The following is a 15,641-nucleotide window of genomic DNA, read 5'->3' on the forward strand; positions in this document are numbered from 1 at the left end:
AAGCAAGTTTTTAAGTTATGATATATACCTGGATATGTATGTGTATATCAACTGGATTTACATTGCGCTGAATACATATTTGTCAATTAAACACCGCTTTCTCGTGCTGATGACCTAGTAGTCACTTTAATATCTCATTTGACACAATGTCAGAATATTACCAAACCCTCTTCTTACACGCAGCGAGATTTTAATACATCAAACCTTATTCCAAGTTTCAGTGGTAGTGAAAACTGCAATAAATTCCAGTAGTTTCTGAGATTAGCTTGAACTCATTAGCTCTTAAATTAGCCCGGGACTAGATAGTCCCTGGCTTTGCCGCGTTGTTTAATTAAAAAAAACTACAGCGAGTTCCTTTAAAGCTGTGAAATGGGGCATTGGATATTGTGCTGGTTTAATAAGCATGGAAGTGCATTTATGTTTTCTATGTTATGGTCTGCAAAATAAACAGATCCATTTTATGGTGTACTGTATCCCACCCAAAACAAAAATGTGAAAGGCTGCCAAGTTCGATAATATGGAAATCCTTCGCCTATAAAAGAAGTGAGATCTGAATAAGTACCAAGTTCCATACACATACCTCAGTTAAAAATAGTTACTTTTTAATGATGTTACTTGGCAAGTTTTCACACACCTTGTTATAAACCTACTAAACGCAATGAATCAAGTATTTAATTTTCTATTAAAACTTGCCAAGTAACATTATTAAAAAGTAACTATTTTTAACTGAGGTATGTGTATGGAACTTGGTACTTATTCAGATCTCACTTCTTTTATAGGCGAAGGATTTCCATATTATCGAACTTGGCAGCCTTTCACATTTTTGTTTTGGGTGGGATTTCATTTATTTTTGTAAGGTTGTTTATTTTATTTTTTTCTTATGATTAAGTTAGTTAAGGAAATGTCTCATTTATACTATCTTTCAGATTTTTGAATATGCATTTTGCTTCTTACAAAGAAATGAACTAGATTAACTAAATGGACTAGATTTACCAACTGACTGACATGACATGTTATCATATATTATGTTCGTGGATCAAAGTTACACATTCGTTATTTTCGAAAGTGACTCACACTTGGCCGTTTCCAGATTTTTACTTTACTTTGACTAAATACAAACCTTTGTAACGAATTTCAGATCGGTACGACCATTCGAAGATATATTATATAAATTTAGTTCGTTTTAGTTCCTTAAGGGTATAAATTTACACTGGGTATTTTACACCTTCATTATTTTGAAACCGACTCACACTTGGCCATTTTCAGATTTTTCCCTTTACCTTGACATAAAGACCTACCTCCATGCCAAATTTCAAGTCAATACGACCATTGGAAGTGGTCTAGGTTTTTGATGAGTGAGTCAGTGAATCAGTGAATCAGTCAGTGAGTGTATAGTAAAAATAGCGATTTTCTGACGTCAATATCTCAAGACCTACAATAGGTATATTAATGAAATTTTGTATTTTAGATAAGTGAGGGGGTCTCAACAGATACTAGAAATTTGAAATGTGTGAATAAAATAGATTTTGAGTTATAGGGGGGTCGAATTTGGCCCGAAATGGTTCGTGTAATATAACCCACGGCCGGTGTGTCGCTTTTTTTGCTCGAACTTGGCGGACACACTGCCGTGTGTCTAGATAAATGCTTTAGCCAAGATTTAAATAACTACTTTCATAAACATTATTGTTTGTCAAATAGTAGTATTTTTCATTGTTTTACCTGACATAACATTAGCACATTTAGTTTTTTTTTTTTTATATAAAATAGATAGCGTCTTTAAAATAAGAAAACAAATTAAAGTATATTGTTTCTTGGTAACAATAATAGTAGGTACAATTTGCACTGATGCATGTAGGATAACATGTCACCTCGTGGGCAACCCCAATGATATGTTACTAGGAGCACATACACAGTAAGTGGTTTCTCGGAATGCTGTCAGCTTCGGTACACCGCAGCCAGCAAACTGCTTCGTCAATGAGTGAGAAGAATATATGGCGAATGGCTTACGACATTATCTTTCAATACATCATTTACTATGATAACTTCATACTAAAACTGAAGTGATGTTTTATCAAAGTGCACATTAAAACTTTGGGAAATACCATCATAAAATAAACATACGCCTCTATCAACATTATGTGGAGAGACACACGGAGTTCTTTTTTATAAAAAGTCGCTGCGTTTATATTGTCGGTGGACACTGTCAGATATTATAATTAGCCACTTCAATGTCTACGATGCGACACAATAGTTACACAAGCGGTTTATATCACATGTCTCCTGGGGCAGGGAAGTTAAAGTTCGATGTTCATTTTAATTTATTCAGTACAAAATGAAACATTGACTTGATTTATTATGGTTAAATACATGTTGCAATTCCTAGGTCCTGCAATATGATCAGAAATCTCTGCAAAACCCAGAAACTTAGCTTAGGATTGCTTACATTAAGACTACCGGATACCCGATTTTCATTCACAGTAGTGAAACTCCCGTAATTTAATTTAGTTAAACACATACATAAATGATGCAAACTCATACGTTTACCATCAAAATACTCACCCGTATATTCGTGCAGCTAAATAACGTACATTTGGCAGCTTTTCATCGTGTTTTTAGAACAAGCACATTTTACTTGCCGCGGCTATGTGGCTTAGTGTGGCCATAACTATGAGAAACCGAGGATTTTCCTTTATTAAATTAATAATACTGTTTAACGCAAAAATAGACTAGCTGCGCCGTGGATGTTACATCGTTTACCTACAATGGTTTATGTTTATTACGGTACGTAAGGCATTAAATGGGTTTATGTGGTGGGTAAAAATAAATATGCGCCAGACTGGTTATGTTGTTTTGTTGTGAATCATGGGTTGAAAGGTTGATATTTTGTATATTTTCTTTGTATAGTAACAGTTAGCTTAATTAAATCATGCAGTTTTGATCGACAAATCAAGCTTAAATATTTTCGTCAAGCTTTTATTGCAGACATTATTCCTTCCCATGAATTAAATGTTAATAATACATTCCTGAGCTCAAGGTACTGAGTATAGGGTACTAAGGTAGCATATATCAAGTGGGCACGATACTAGGAGAGTATAAAGCGGTGTATACGTGACCCGTACATTATTCATAGTGCGTCCAGCGTCCAGCGGCGATGCGCATTGCCAGTCAATATTCACTAGTCTCGTCAAATTCCTTATTCTGTTTCTTTGTGATGATGCCAGGAAAAATAAAAAAGTTTTCGTGCTTAAAAGTAGTTTTCTATGTTTTGTGTTTGAAATTAAATACTTTTAAAGTCTTGAAACAATTAAAGGTGGACAATCAAAGCAAATGGCGGCTCATAGACTATATACTATCCGCTAAAAGTATACAAAGTTTCCTATATATATTTTCTCTGGCTAAAGACGTGTGCACCAAACATTGAAATATTCCGCAGTTTTTGCGTAAAATCGCGACCGTCAAACAGACAAACTTCCTATCACATTTGTTGTGTGGTTAAGTTGCTTTAAAATATTAAAAAAAAAGTTAAAGTTCACATATCCTAATGCGCTGTACATGATGGTCACTGTAAGTAGTTAGTGTGCAATTTGCGAGTTATTTTAATGTTAATTCAGTGCCGGCAGAAGCCAGCCCGACCACAGACTATAAATTCGCCGTGTCACCGCTTGCTGGCGAATAAACTGTTGCTATTATTGAACACTCTGTTATTAATCTGTTATTAGTCTATGGCTAAATGACTGCGTTTTGGATTGGACAGCCTTTGATATTAGAGCTTTCGATCAATTTCGTGTTAGCTCTGGCGCGGTTTAATATCAGGGTCTTACTAAAAAGACTACGCATTTAAAAGTGTGTCAAAATGGGTCGTTGTGAAATCTGCAACAGCCTGTATAAACACGACATTAAAAAAACTTCAGAAGTTAATGAAAAGTATCCGGTATATAAATGCCTAAGATGTTTTTGGCTGCCTACCAGCGAAAACCTAGATTCAAACCATAAAAGGCGCTTTTTGATCTTTCTCATTTTGCAAAAGCGGACTAAAGAGACCAAGCAAACATACTCGTTAGGAGTCACACCCAAAAACAGAGATATGAAAAGCCAAAGTATGAACACGTACAATAATAAAGTTCTGCATCAAACGGAACTGAACGCTGGCGGATAAACAATAAATTGGCCACTAGTCAAAAACTTAATAGCGAAACTGCGATTTAAACTTCCATCTGCAGGGATTATATCCACGGTATTGGGTTTAAATCGAATTTAGATGCTTCTTAGACGCAGTTTCGAGGAAGATACGACTTAATAGCTATAACTTGGGTATTTTATTGGCGCTTACGTAAGACTAACTTTTATTTATGGTGTCCAGGGCCTGCAGTCTCGACAAAGATAGCGATCGCTTAACGACAAAATTCGGTCGATAAGTCCTAACGATCCGATCGTAACGATTTTTGGTAGTCTCTACTGCCAAAACTATCGAGTGTCATCGCAAAGTTACCGAATATTTTCGGTAAGATAACGATTTATCGTTATGTCATAGAATTTCCTTGCGACAGTTTTTGACAGCCCGCTAAGTGATAGCTACTATCGATATCGTTCCTATATTTGTTTATTTTACGTCAGAAAATATTAAATAAATAGTAATTTAATAAATAATGGCTTCTGAATATTTAGCATGGGACTTAGTTGTGCTCGAGCACAGACGCGATGTGCTTATGGGTCGACAAATAGCACGAAACAAGCGAAACGATGAAAATCCCTTGGATTTGGAGGATGGCCAATTTCTTCAAATGTATAGAATTTCAAAGGAAATGTTTCACAGGCTACTAAGTGAACTGCGTCCATCTCTCCAAAGACGACGGCCTTACGGACTTTCTGTGGAGTCCCAAGTAAGTGTCTTTGCGACCTACCGTGCATAAATAATATTTCTATAATATATTTTTTCTTATAACTAAGGTTGAACTTTTTTTAAATTTTCTTCTTATTAGATACTGACGGCACTCCGATTTTACGCATGTGGGTGCTACCAACAACCTGTTGGCTTGCAGTGGGGTTGTAGCATGAGCCAAAATCTGTTAGCCGAGTCATCCGGGCTGTAACTTCGGCAATAAATGAAAACTTTTAAGAAAATATATTAAATTTCCAATGACTCAAGGAGAACGCCATGCGGCAAAACAGAAATTTAGAAATGCCCCACAGCCATTCCCAGGGTAATTGGAGCCATTGATTGCACCCATATAAAAATTTTAGCTCCTAAGACCAATGAGGAGTCTTATGTGAGTGGTCACCATGAGGGCCATTCATTAAATGTGCAAGCTGTAAGTTGACCTTCAGTTCTATAATATCTAAAAATATTGTTTGAAAAATATGTACTTACATATTTAATATATTACAGGTGTGTGACCCTGATCTTATTATTTTAAATATTAATGCTCGATGGCCAGGAGCGAGACATGATGCTCACATATGGGCAAATTCACCGGTGCGCTCAACAATGAAGCGACATTTTGAAAATGGGGACCGCCGTGCTTGGCTGCTTGGTAAATAAATGAACATTATAAATCTGCCTCGAAGAGGTTGCCCATTCGACTTCTGAAATTACTTTGTATTTTTAATCTTTTAGGTGATGATGGATATCCTCTGGAACCGTGGTTAATGACTCCCATAAAACATCAACAGCCTGGCACACCGGAATATAAATATACCGAAGCACACTGCTCAGCTAGGAACATCATAGAAAGATGCTTCGGTGTGCTAAAATCTGTGTTTAGATGTCTATCACACCAACGCCAGTTAATGTACGAACCCTATATGGCTGGCCTAATAATTAACGCATGTGCAGTGCTCCACAATATGCGGATAACATATAAATTACCGGAACCAGAGTCCACCACATCCATGCAGCTGGTGGATAATAGTAGATTCCATGATGATATGTTAGAAGTTACAGGTAACTTATGAACTGATTTTTTATTTTACTATGTATGTATACCTAACACCAATACATTTTATTTTTGTTATGCAGGTTCTGGGCGAGCTGTTGCAGAGCGCATAAGAAGAAGGCTAATTAACACTAGTTTCACATAATTATTATACTTTTTTCATTTATGTACTGTTTCAAATAAAAAACATTTTATATCATTTATTATTTTTATTTATGTAATTATTTATTGCGTCAGCTATTTTGTTTCCGACTTTTACCAATTGCAGCGTCGCCTCGGCTTGTACCTTGGCTGCCTCAGCCTGCATCTTGGCAGCATCTGCTTGCGCTTGAGCAGCAGTTGCCAGCATCTAAAAAACGTTGGATTTACTGAATGTGTCTTAATGTTCTCTAGCATGCTAGTGTGTATAATAATTAAGAGGAAATTTACACTATAACACACCTTCATTGTAGCAGCATTTGCTTCTGCAACTGCTAGAAATTCTCGTCGAGCTGCACTATATTGCTCAGAAACACTTTGGCGAGGATTCAGATCTGAAAATACCCAAAATTATTGGTATTGTAGGAATTATTGGCTGACCCACCTGCAGAACTAATGTTTTATTATAAATAAAATTTAAGCTTACTCCTCTTTCTTCTGGGTCTCTGTCGCAGTGGTGGTGTTGATGATGCAACAGTTTCTGTCCTTCTGCCACGTACTGCTGGAATTATCAATTATAACACATTAAATAAAAATCAATGAAAATAAACATAGGTGAGCAAAATAACTGCAACTTACTCATTTGTAGTACTGGCGACTGAGGGGCATCTTGCACTTGTTCTTGGATGGGTGGTGGTGAAGAACCAGCCGTTGCTCTGCTGTCATTGATTGCTAAAATATTTTGTTAATTAATATTTTGGTAACATTAGTGTACAGATGTATACACATAATAAAATATATTATAGCAGTAACCAACTAGTTACTAAAACTCCAACTTACTTGTTTCAGTCGGTAACAATTCCACAAAATCTCTAGCTGTAATAAAATAAATAGTAACATTAAAATTAAAATAATTATATTTTGAATTGAGTACCTATTAATTTAAAACTTACCCTGAGAATGAGGTAAGGTGAGAACCTCAGAGATTACCACCCCAGCCTCCATCTCATGTTGTAATAACTGTAAATAACAATAAAAGTATTTTTAGTGTTATCAACATTCAAAGATTGAGAATATTAAATTGTATTGAATACAATAATCACAACTTACATCTTCCTCTGGCATAGCGTCCGGGCAGTCTGTCCCAAAGGAATAATCTGCCCCAACTATTGAAATTATCCGGCTCTCGGCCTCGGTCAGGGAGCAGTGCTGACGCCTCGGTTGCCGGTACGTTTTGTTCTTTTTAATTTTGCCGCCTTACTGCAAGCGCGGCTTTTAAGTCTCTCCAAACCTACAATTAGAATAATTAACTCAAGTAAATAATAAAAAACTGACGTGGCATGTACATGCTTATAATTAAAACCAATTCAATCTTTGAAAAGACTTACCGTCATCCACTGCTCTGGTGTCTTTCTAGACCCGTTAGGAGATTATTGAGCTCCTCGGCAACCTCCCTCCAGCCCGTTTCGAAATTTTCCCGGCCCTGCAAGCCGGTAAATTTCCGCGTGTGCAAATATGGACGCGCTTCTAATATTGATAGTAGTGCATCAATTTGAGCGGGTGTAACACGAGGGCTACGCAGACGCTTACGCCTGAAACATTAAAGTAGTCATTATGTAAACACAGAATACTTCGGATGTATACAAAGTATTCAATTTAGTAAGTACCAAGAATAGGAATAAAAAATTCTCGTTGTAGATGTACTTACCTGACGCTCAAGCTGCTGGCACCCGGCAGGCCTGCGCCTGTTTCAATGACTTCACCGTCCATGAATAGTAATGAATACACCGTTCTCCTTTATTATTATTATAAATCAAACCAATGTTCAAGTGCACAAACAAACTTGACATTGACAGTTTGTTTATGTTCTATGTCTGTATTGCAAGTACGCAAACTATTAAGATCTTTAATATGTGTTTTCTTAAAAAACGGTATGTTTTACTTACACGGTTCGATGCAAAAAGTTTTAATATGATAAGGTTCATCTATTTTCTTTATAATTGTCAAAGGAAACAAAATTGGTTGTGCAAATCTTGTCTACCATTTCTCCCTATAATACAAGGATTTTTTTTACATGCAACATTTTAATACAAATTCACCGCACTATGAATACGGTTTTCGCTATCGTACCGACACGAATATGTCATGATAATTAGCGATGTTGCCCGCTATCTCGGCTGTCGAGACTTGCGTTTATCGTTACTGTCGTTATGGCAAGCGAATATTTTCGTTAATATTTAGCGACTGTCAGTTTGCGATCGAATCGCTATCTTATGTCGAGACTGCAGGCCCTGGTACATTGATCGCTAGGATTTTATATTACCTGTCATCGTAAAGGTAGCCCTGAGATAAATCAGTTCTTTATTGAGTTTTTACAAAGCTCGTATTTAACATTTTCACGTTCATTATAATCCGACACAATTAGAATGATATTAAGTACCTTAGCTAGTCCCTTACATACAAAATTCTGATGACTGACTACCTTAGGAGAAGAAAAGGTCCGTAAAACATCAACCTCATAATCATAGCTTCACTTTTTCCACATAAAATATGAAACAAGCGACAGTTGACATTACTGTTTCCATACGTAGGTTGTAATAACGTCGGTTTGGCCTCGTCGGAGCTGCAAATAATACACTAATGTACGACTACGCCGCTCATTACGTTTAATAAACCCCATATTTGTGATAAACATTTTAAGGGGAACAGACGGGCGACTGGCTTTTTCAGAGGACAAAGAAAAAAGTAGACTGTACTGTCATGTAGCATGTAAGCATTATTCACAGAATTAAATAACTTTTAGAAATGAATCTTCTTGGTGTGTCATCTCTTAAGCTTGCCTGCGATCCTAGTCAATTAGATGACGAATAATCTTTTTACTCAAAGATAGATACGTCTTTGGTAGTTAGTTTTCTTTGAAAACAATAAAGCAGTTTCTACAAGCACAAATTGATAAGACTGAATAATTACAGCTATACATCAAACAATATTACTCGAAAACTTATTTGCATGCTTATCGAGCAATGTTTATTGCAATAACCCGTAATACAGATTGCATATTCCCGGTTTCAATTAATAAACGATTCGAGGTGACATGTGATTGAAGAGTAATCGAATCATGCCGAGTATGAAAGATTTATTCGATCGCGTTCCGTGTGTGATCGATATTGAATTATTGAAATGATCTTTGTAAGTAGCAATTATTGGATGTGCGTTGAACGAAACGAGATATCGATTAGCTTGAGAATTCGATTGTTTGATTGCCTTTAGATAGATTTGTTGAGCCGTTTGTGAGCATAGCATGGGCTTAATTTTCCTGTTATTCAGTCATCACAAAGTCGTGTATAACCACTACGGCTTCAAGGAGCGAAGATATTGATTATTGAACAAGCAAAGTGAACGATGAAACTGCACAAAGTAAAGCGAACAGATCGCAAGTCTGATCGTGTAACCGCGACCCCGAAAACTCTCATCCAACTGTAAAATTTATTCTCAATTTCCTTGAAAACAAAACAAAACAGAAAAAAGTTCACCTCCGAAAATTGTGGACAACTTTTCAGTCGCCTTGTCTGTGAAGTTAACGAGAGTCGAGTTTCAAGTTTAAAACATTACACCCCTCGCAACGGTCGGTTTAATGGAAGCTCCCTGACTCATGACAACGTAAATAAACGCTAAAAGCCTCCTGTAATTTTTATCTTTAAGTTTCACATTATTATGTAGACGAATATAAATTAGACTAATTAAGTATGATTAGGAGAAATAATTTGAATTAATGTATGTACCTATTAGTCGGTTCTTTGCTTCTTTGAAAATTTGAATTACTGAATTTGAGAAAGGCTTGTAATTTTGCCATGGTTTCCTTCAAAGCAATTAAAACCTCTTTACTAACTAAAGCTGGTGCGAGTGTAAAGACTGTGGTGTTGTGACGTCATATATGATGACGTAATGCATGTGTGTAGCTGCTTACTCCTTTGTAACAAACCACTAATGTGACCGCCAATATGCGTAGTACTAGAGGCGTCTTATTTCAAAGACAATGAGAGTTCAAGCCGTTTTGAGTCTTCTAGTTACTATTTATTAGGTTCAAATTCGGTGGCAACGGGTTCTTATCTGCGAAAAAACAATTTGTCTTAAATATGCATGAATAGAAAAAGCTGTGCATAATAAATGTGGTAGGTTTAGCTCGCCATGTGCACAGAGGTCGCGTGCAACGACCCGGCTAGCTTCTTACTGCGGTTGTTTAGATGCCACACCCGGCAGGGCCACGAAAACAGAGGTTTATTCGAAGATTGACACATTTAAGTTTCTTTTTCTCAGGCTCACAAGGCTGATGATGATGGGAAATTCTTGAGTTCTAAGTTATAAGCAGTCTGTTTCAGTTATTGGTAGTTCAATCTATGGAACTCAAAATGTAAACGACGGAAAGTAAAAAAAAGTTACGTAACCTAAGAATAACGTATTCTGTAATCAAGTTAGTAAATACAATAGGTATGCGTGGGATACAATATCATCGCTAACTTCAAGTTCCTTGTATATTAACAAAATTGAACATTCCTGCGAAGAATTTACTAGAACTTCGGACTTCAGTGTACGTATTGCTGATTTCGTGGCCACATCCAGCTTCACGATATCTCATTTTATTACGCTATTATTATCAAATTGCATTGCGAGGGTACCTACGTCTCGACGAGATCTTAAAAGGGTTTATTCGTCTCAAAATAAAAATAAATTATCCAATACAAGACCAAAGTTATGTGTTTTCAGAATTGCATTATTTCGAAATGGTCCGAAGATTTATTGTCATTTTGGATTGTTTTTTTTTTTAATAATGTTCCTATTGTAGTGATGCGAAAAGAAAGTTTAGGAGTGATTGATTGATAACCATGTTTGGGGGCTTTTCAAAACGAATATGTGTCGTTTGTTGAAATTACTATAATTAAATAATAAACCAGTAATTTCTCGCGGTTTCACCGGAGTCCTGAGGACACTATATTCTAAGCCATCACAGGCCAACCTTTAAAAAAAATTTGTCTCATTGTGTCATAAAATTATTTCATAAATAATAGTCAGGATTTATATTTCCTAAAAATCTAATGAAATTAGAAAACAATTATAAGAGTTTTATTAAACTAATACTTATACCCTTATCGCAATTGTAATTACTATTTTGCAATCATATTTTTAACGAACATAAAAAATTAATAACCTCAAACAACCAATAAAATCCATGAAAATTTTAGTGAATTTCAAATATTTTACCGAAGTATTCATTTTTCAATAGTGTTTAATAATTTTAATAATAATTTTTATTTTATTGAAGCTACATAGGCTCACTTGTTAGTAATACTTATACCTAAGGGTTAGTAAATAAAAATTAAAATTATTTAGGGTATGTCCTGACGAACTATGTTAATGTTATTTAGTGTCGTGATTCAATTCTGAAAACCGTAGTCATAATCTGTTGCTAACATATTGGATTACGGTACTGTTTACTTACAGAATAGAAAATATATGTTATGGACCATGTGATTAATTCGGGCATTATTTATAATGCCCGAGCATTATGAATAATGTCTAGCTTTATCGGGCCAAGTGATTAATAACTATCGTAACTTCATTATTTATCACATTGCACGGGCATTATTATATTGCTACATGACAGTTGGGCAATTTGATAATAAAGCTATATTTTATGCGGTGCGAGGGTGGCAGTTGTTCTAATAAATAAATTCTGTTACTTGCTACATATTTTATGATTATTGTTTCGAAAATTATATGTTCTTTTTTAATGGGAAATTATAAGTCTATCCACAAAATTATTTATTGGACAATTGTCATCTAATTTACTTACTCGGCATCGTTTTTCTTGAGCTGATTTTTCTTGGCTCGATTTTTTTTATGGTAGAATTTAATTTGGATTCAAAACATTGTATTAAAAATTGAAGTCAGTGACGAAAACGAATCGCTGCAAACCCGACTCCACGTAGTCTTGTCTGCCCTACCCCTAGAGTGCAATTCAAAACCGCGTAGGCGCGGAGGGTCAAGGCGGCCTGCGAGCTGAGGCGCAGGTAGTTTTAACGCTCGCCGCCGCGGCTGAGGCTGGCCGGATCTGCCGGCCAGCAAGCCGAAGCTGCGGTGGTGAGCGTGAAAACCATCTGCGACGATAAGCTCGCATGGGACCGCCGGAGCCCCGCAGCGCCGGAGCCGTGACAGAAGCCATGCTTGCTGCATGTTGCATGCTTAATTCCATGCTGGCTGATTATTTAAGTGGTTTAATATAAATGTCAATAACAATAAAAAAAATAAATTAAATATGTTTATATTACTTTGCCCAAAAGGTCACGGGCAATATGTATAGTGCCCGGTCAATTTGATTATTTGAATAATTATTATCAAATTGCACTCTCATATTGGGCATTTTTCATAATGACCGGGCATTATGTATACTGCCCAATTTATCACTTGGTCCATAACATATACATTGTGAACAATTTTTTACCCACGACGGAACGGAGCAGGTATATATGCGTTTGGGGTGAGAGATTTGCGTTTGTGTGTTTGTGTGTTTGTGCAAAGTAATGTTCCCACATATCTTCTATACTAATGATCCGATTTTGATGCGGTTTTCAATAACGTATTTGTGTTTGGTAATTTCATGTTCTTAGACAGGTGTCACGACTGTAACTTCCTAGGGGGCGCCACAATATTAGTGCAAACAGCAAAGTAATGTTCCCACCTAGCTCCTAAACTAATGATCCGATTTTGTGGTTTTCAATAACGGATTTGTGTTCAATGTGTTCATGTTCTTATATAGGTGTCATGGCTATAACTCACTAGGGGGCGCCACAATATTAGTGCAAAACAATGTTGCAATACAATCAAAACGTCCGATTTCAATTCTGTTTTCATCAGCAATGTGTACGTGCTCAATGCATGTTCCCAAATAAAAAAAAATCATCTGTAACTCACTAGAGGGCGCTACAATATTAGTGCAAAATAATATTGGATATTAATAATATATATACATATATATATATAATCATATTGAAAAATAATAAAATACACAAAACCCCCGACTGAACCAGTTATACCATATTCCAGACTTACCATAATACATAACCGAGGAATAAACGTCGGGGGCTGCCTTTTCTATATGAAATTTCAACAATTAATCATACTCATGAGTGTATTTTATGTCATCGTAAACATCTACAATTCGTCAATAATTGTATTCACGACACTAGAAATTCCTTTAGCTGGTTTAATGGCAGCCCTCGACGGATATTCCTCGGTTATGTATTATGGTAAGTCTGGGGTATGGTATAACTGGTTCAGTCGGGGGTTTTGAGTATTTTATTATTTTTCAATATGATTTTTACCGTCGTGGGTTTTTTTTTTACTATTAGTTCATGTAATGTATGTAATGCTTTTGTTACTATTATAAAAGGAGAACAGCGCAAAGCATTTTGTTAAAAAAACTGTCTACTTATAATTGTACACTATGGTATACAATATAAAGAAATTCCTTGTGTTTCTAATCATGGTGGTTCTTTTAACAAACTTTCTCGTCATGCTCTGGAACAAGTTTCAAAATGTTCAATGGAAATATAAGCCGATGATCATTTATTGGCCGCAACCAGACAAGAACTTAGAGTGCTACATCTATACAGACAATGATGCGTTAATGTCGGTAGAAGATGTAAGCTTTATGCCCAAACTGAAATCAATATTCTTCCACGAGACGTCGTGCAGGGGCGGCGTGGACTCGCGGCAGGCGTGTGCCGTGGAGTCCGCCGCCAGAGCCAACCCTGACTGGGAAGTGTACTTGCTGTTCAACGCGCCCGTCTCTGACGCGATGCTCAAGAAGAGCTGCCTCGTCAAGCTGCTGCAGTACAGCAACGTCAGGCTGGCCAGGATACACGCGGCCAGCTTCTCTAAGGGGTCTGCCGTGCAGCAGATAGTGAGGAGCAAGCTGCTTCACAGTCGGCACCCTGTCACGCACAGCGCTGACATCATGAGGATGCTCACGCTGCACCGCTGGGGGGGAGTGTATCTGGATCTCGATATGTTGGTGGTGAAGTCGTTCGATTCTCTGCCGCAAAATTGGATTGCGAAATCTTCTCCATTTGATTTGGCAACTGGAGCCATGAGGTTATCGAAAGATGAGGTTGGACAAAATTGGACCGAGGAAATTATTCAGTGAGTTCTTTTGGACATTCTTTTTGAAATTGTATAAATTTATTAATTATTTATTATTTTACCTTATTTGTATTATGTACTGTTTTTGCTTGTTCATTGTTGTGTACTTGTGGAGTCATGCTGCGTGTATTGTTGCAAACGTTTTGAAATGGAAAACAAATCTATAATAAATTGCAGTTGGGTAAATAGTTACGGCTTGGTATTACAATTCAATATGGGTTGACAATTATTTTGTCGTTGATGATATTAAAATTAAGCGTTGTTTTTTAATATTTACAACACTGTATATAATCTATATTTGCAGCGAAATATTGTCTACGTACGATAACACACAATGGTCGGGGTATGGCGCTAGGGCTACGGAAAGAGTGCTCCGTAGAAGATGTCCCGAACTTCACAACGCTACATCTGGGGATTGTCAAGGTCATTTCGAATTTTATCAAAGCCTTTTTTACTGTCCCACAGCAGGGCACAGGCTTTTTTTTTGTACAGAGAAGCAATGAGCTTTAATCAGGTTTCTTCAAGAAGTTTCTCTTCAACTTTCCTCGGTCATCGATGTCCAAGATACATTAAGAAAACCCTTAGTACTTAGAAAACATACTTATGTGCCTGCCTGAACTGGAATCGAACTCCTATTTGAGGGGCCGTGCTTCACATTTTCTCTTCACAATGACTTAAGACTGGGTTGGACTTTGGAAATCCTATCCTTCTAATATCTTATTCAACCCTAGTATCTTGGAGATGGTGATCATCTACATTTTTCCTAGTGTAGATAGAAGGTAGGTAGTAAAAATACGGTTAAAAAATTCTTGATTTTTTTACAGGGCTTTCAATTTACAGCAGTGAATTGTTTTACCCCATCGGTTTTTCGGAGGCCCACTTATTGGTCCGAGGGGGACCCCTTAAAAAAATTAATGTGGAGCCGTATACATACCACATCTGGAACTTAGTGACGAAGATGTTCACCATTCGACCCAATTCAGCATACGTTCAGTTAGCTTCGAAACTGTGCCCACTAATCTATGGCGCTTACGGAGATGCGTTCGGAGTGTAGTTTTATGTTTTCCTAATAAAATAATGTTATGTATGTTATAGCTTTATAATTTACTTTTCCTAAGTATGCTTGACATGGAAACGTTAGTATTTTTATATGAAGACAAGAAGAAATACTAAATTACGAATTTGATTAATCATCATTCATCAACCAACATTCTCGTTTTCTTACGCCGTAGAACAATGAATCTTAAATATTTAGCAAACATTAATTGTCTTTTGTGCTACAAATACAGAATCCAGGAGTACCACATTATTTTAATTCCCAAAGTACTCTTCACAGGAATCGTGCAATAAATTAATATTTGTTTGTACTAA

The 15,641-nt window shown here is 36.5% G+C and overlaps 3 protein-coding genes across 3 annotated transcripts; 2 read left to right on the forward strand and 1 right to left on the reverse strand.

Annotated features, from left to right (window-relative positions):
• Window positions 1–5,204: 5,204 nt before the first annotated feature.
• On the forward strand, window positions 5,205–6,132 carry LOC135119041 (putative nuclease HARBI1). The gene is made up of 4 exons (XM_064042437.1): window positions 5,205–5,309; window positions 5,387–5,531; window positions 5,615–5,941; window positions 6,017–6,132. The coding sequence occupies exons 2-4, from the start codon at window positions 5,486–5,488 to the stop codon at window positions 6,076–6,078; spliced, it is 435 nt and encodes a 144-aa protein (XP_063898507.1). The 5' UTR covers window positions 5,205–5,309; window positions 5,387–5,485; the 3' UTR covers window positions 6,079–6,132.
• LOC135119039 (uncharacterized) lies at window positions 6,123–7,275 on the reverse strand. The gene is made up of 7 exons (XM_064042432.1): window positions 7,182–7,275; window positions 7,025–7,091; window positions 6,912–6,947; window positions 6,711–6,803; window positions 6,559–6,633; window positions 6,375–6,466; window positions 6,123–6,282 (listed from the first exon to the last, which is right to left on the reverse strand). Exons 1-7 carry the CDS (start codon window positions 7,194–7,196, stop codon window positions 6,130–6,132), a joined length of 531 nt encoding a protein of 176 aa, XP_063898502.1. The 5' UTR covers window positions 7,197–7,275; the 3' UTR covers window positions 6,123–6,129.
• A 4,205-nt stretch (window positions 7,276–11,480) lies between these two features.
• On the forward strand, window positions 11,481–15,339 carry LOC110376526 (lactosylceramide 4-alpha-galactosyltransferase-like). Its single transcript, XM_049843858.2, has 4 exons — window positions 11,481–11,553; window positions 13,519–14,270; window positions 14,575–14,693; window positions 15,095–15,339. Exons 2-4 carry the CDS (start codon window positions 13,573–13,575, stop codon window positions 15,322–15,324), a joined length of 1,047 nt encoding a protein of 348 aa, XP_049699815.2. The 5' UTR covers window positions 11,481–11,553; window positions 13,519–13,572; the 3' UTR covers window positions 15,325–15,339.
• The last annotated feature ends 302 nt before the right edge of the window (window positions 15,340–15,641 follow it).

This window comes from Helicoverpa armigera, chromosome 2, assembly GCF_030705265.1.
Source record: "Helicoverpa armigera isolate CAAS_96S chromosome 2, ASM3070526v1, whole genome shotgun sequence".
In the NCBI taxonomy this organism is placed as follows: Eukaryota; Metazoa; Arthropoda; class Insecta; order Lepidoptera; family Noctuidae; genus Helicoverpa; species Helicoverpa armigera.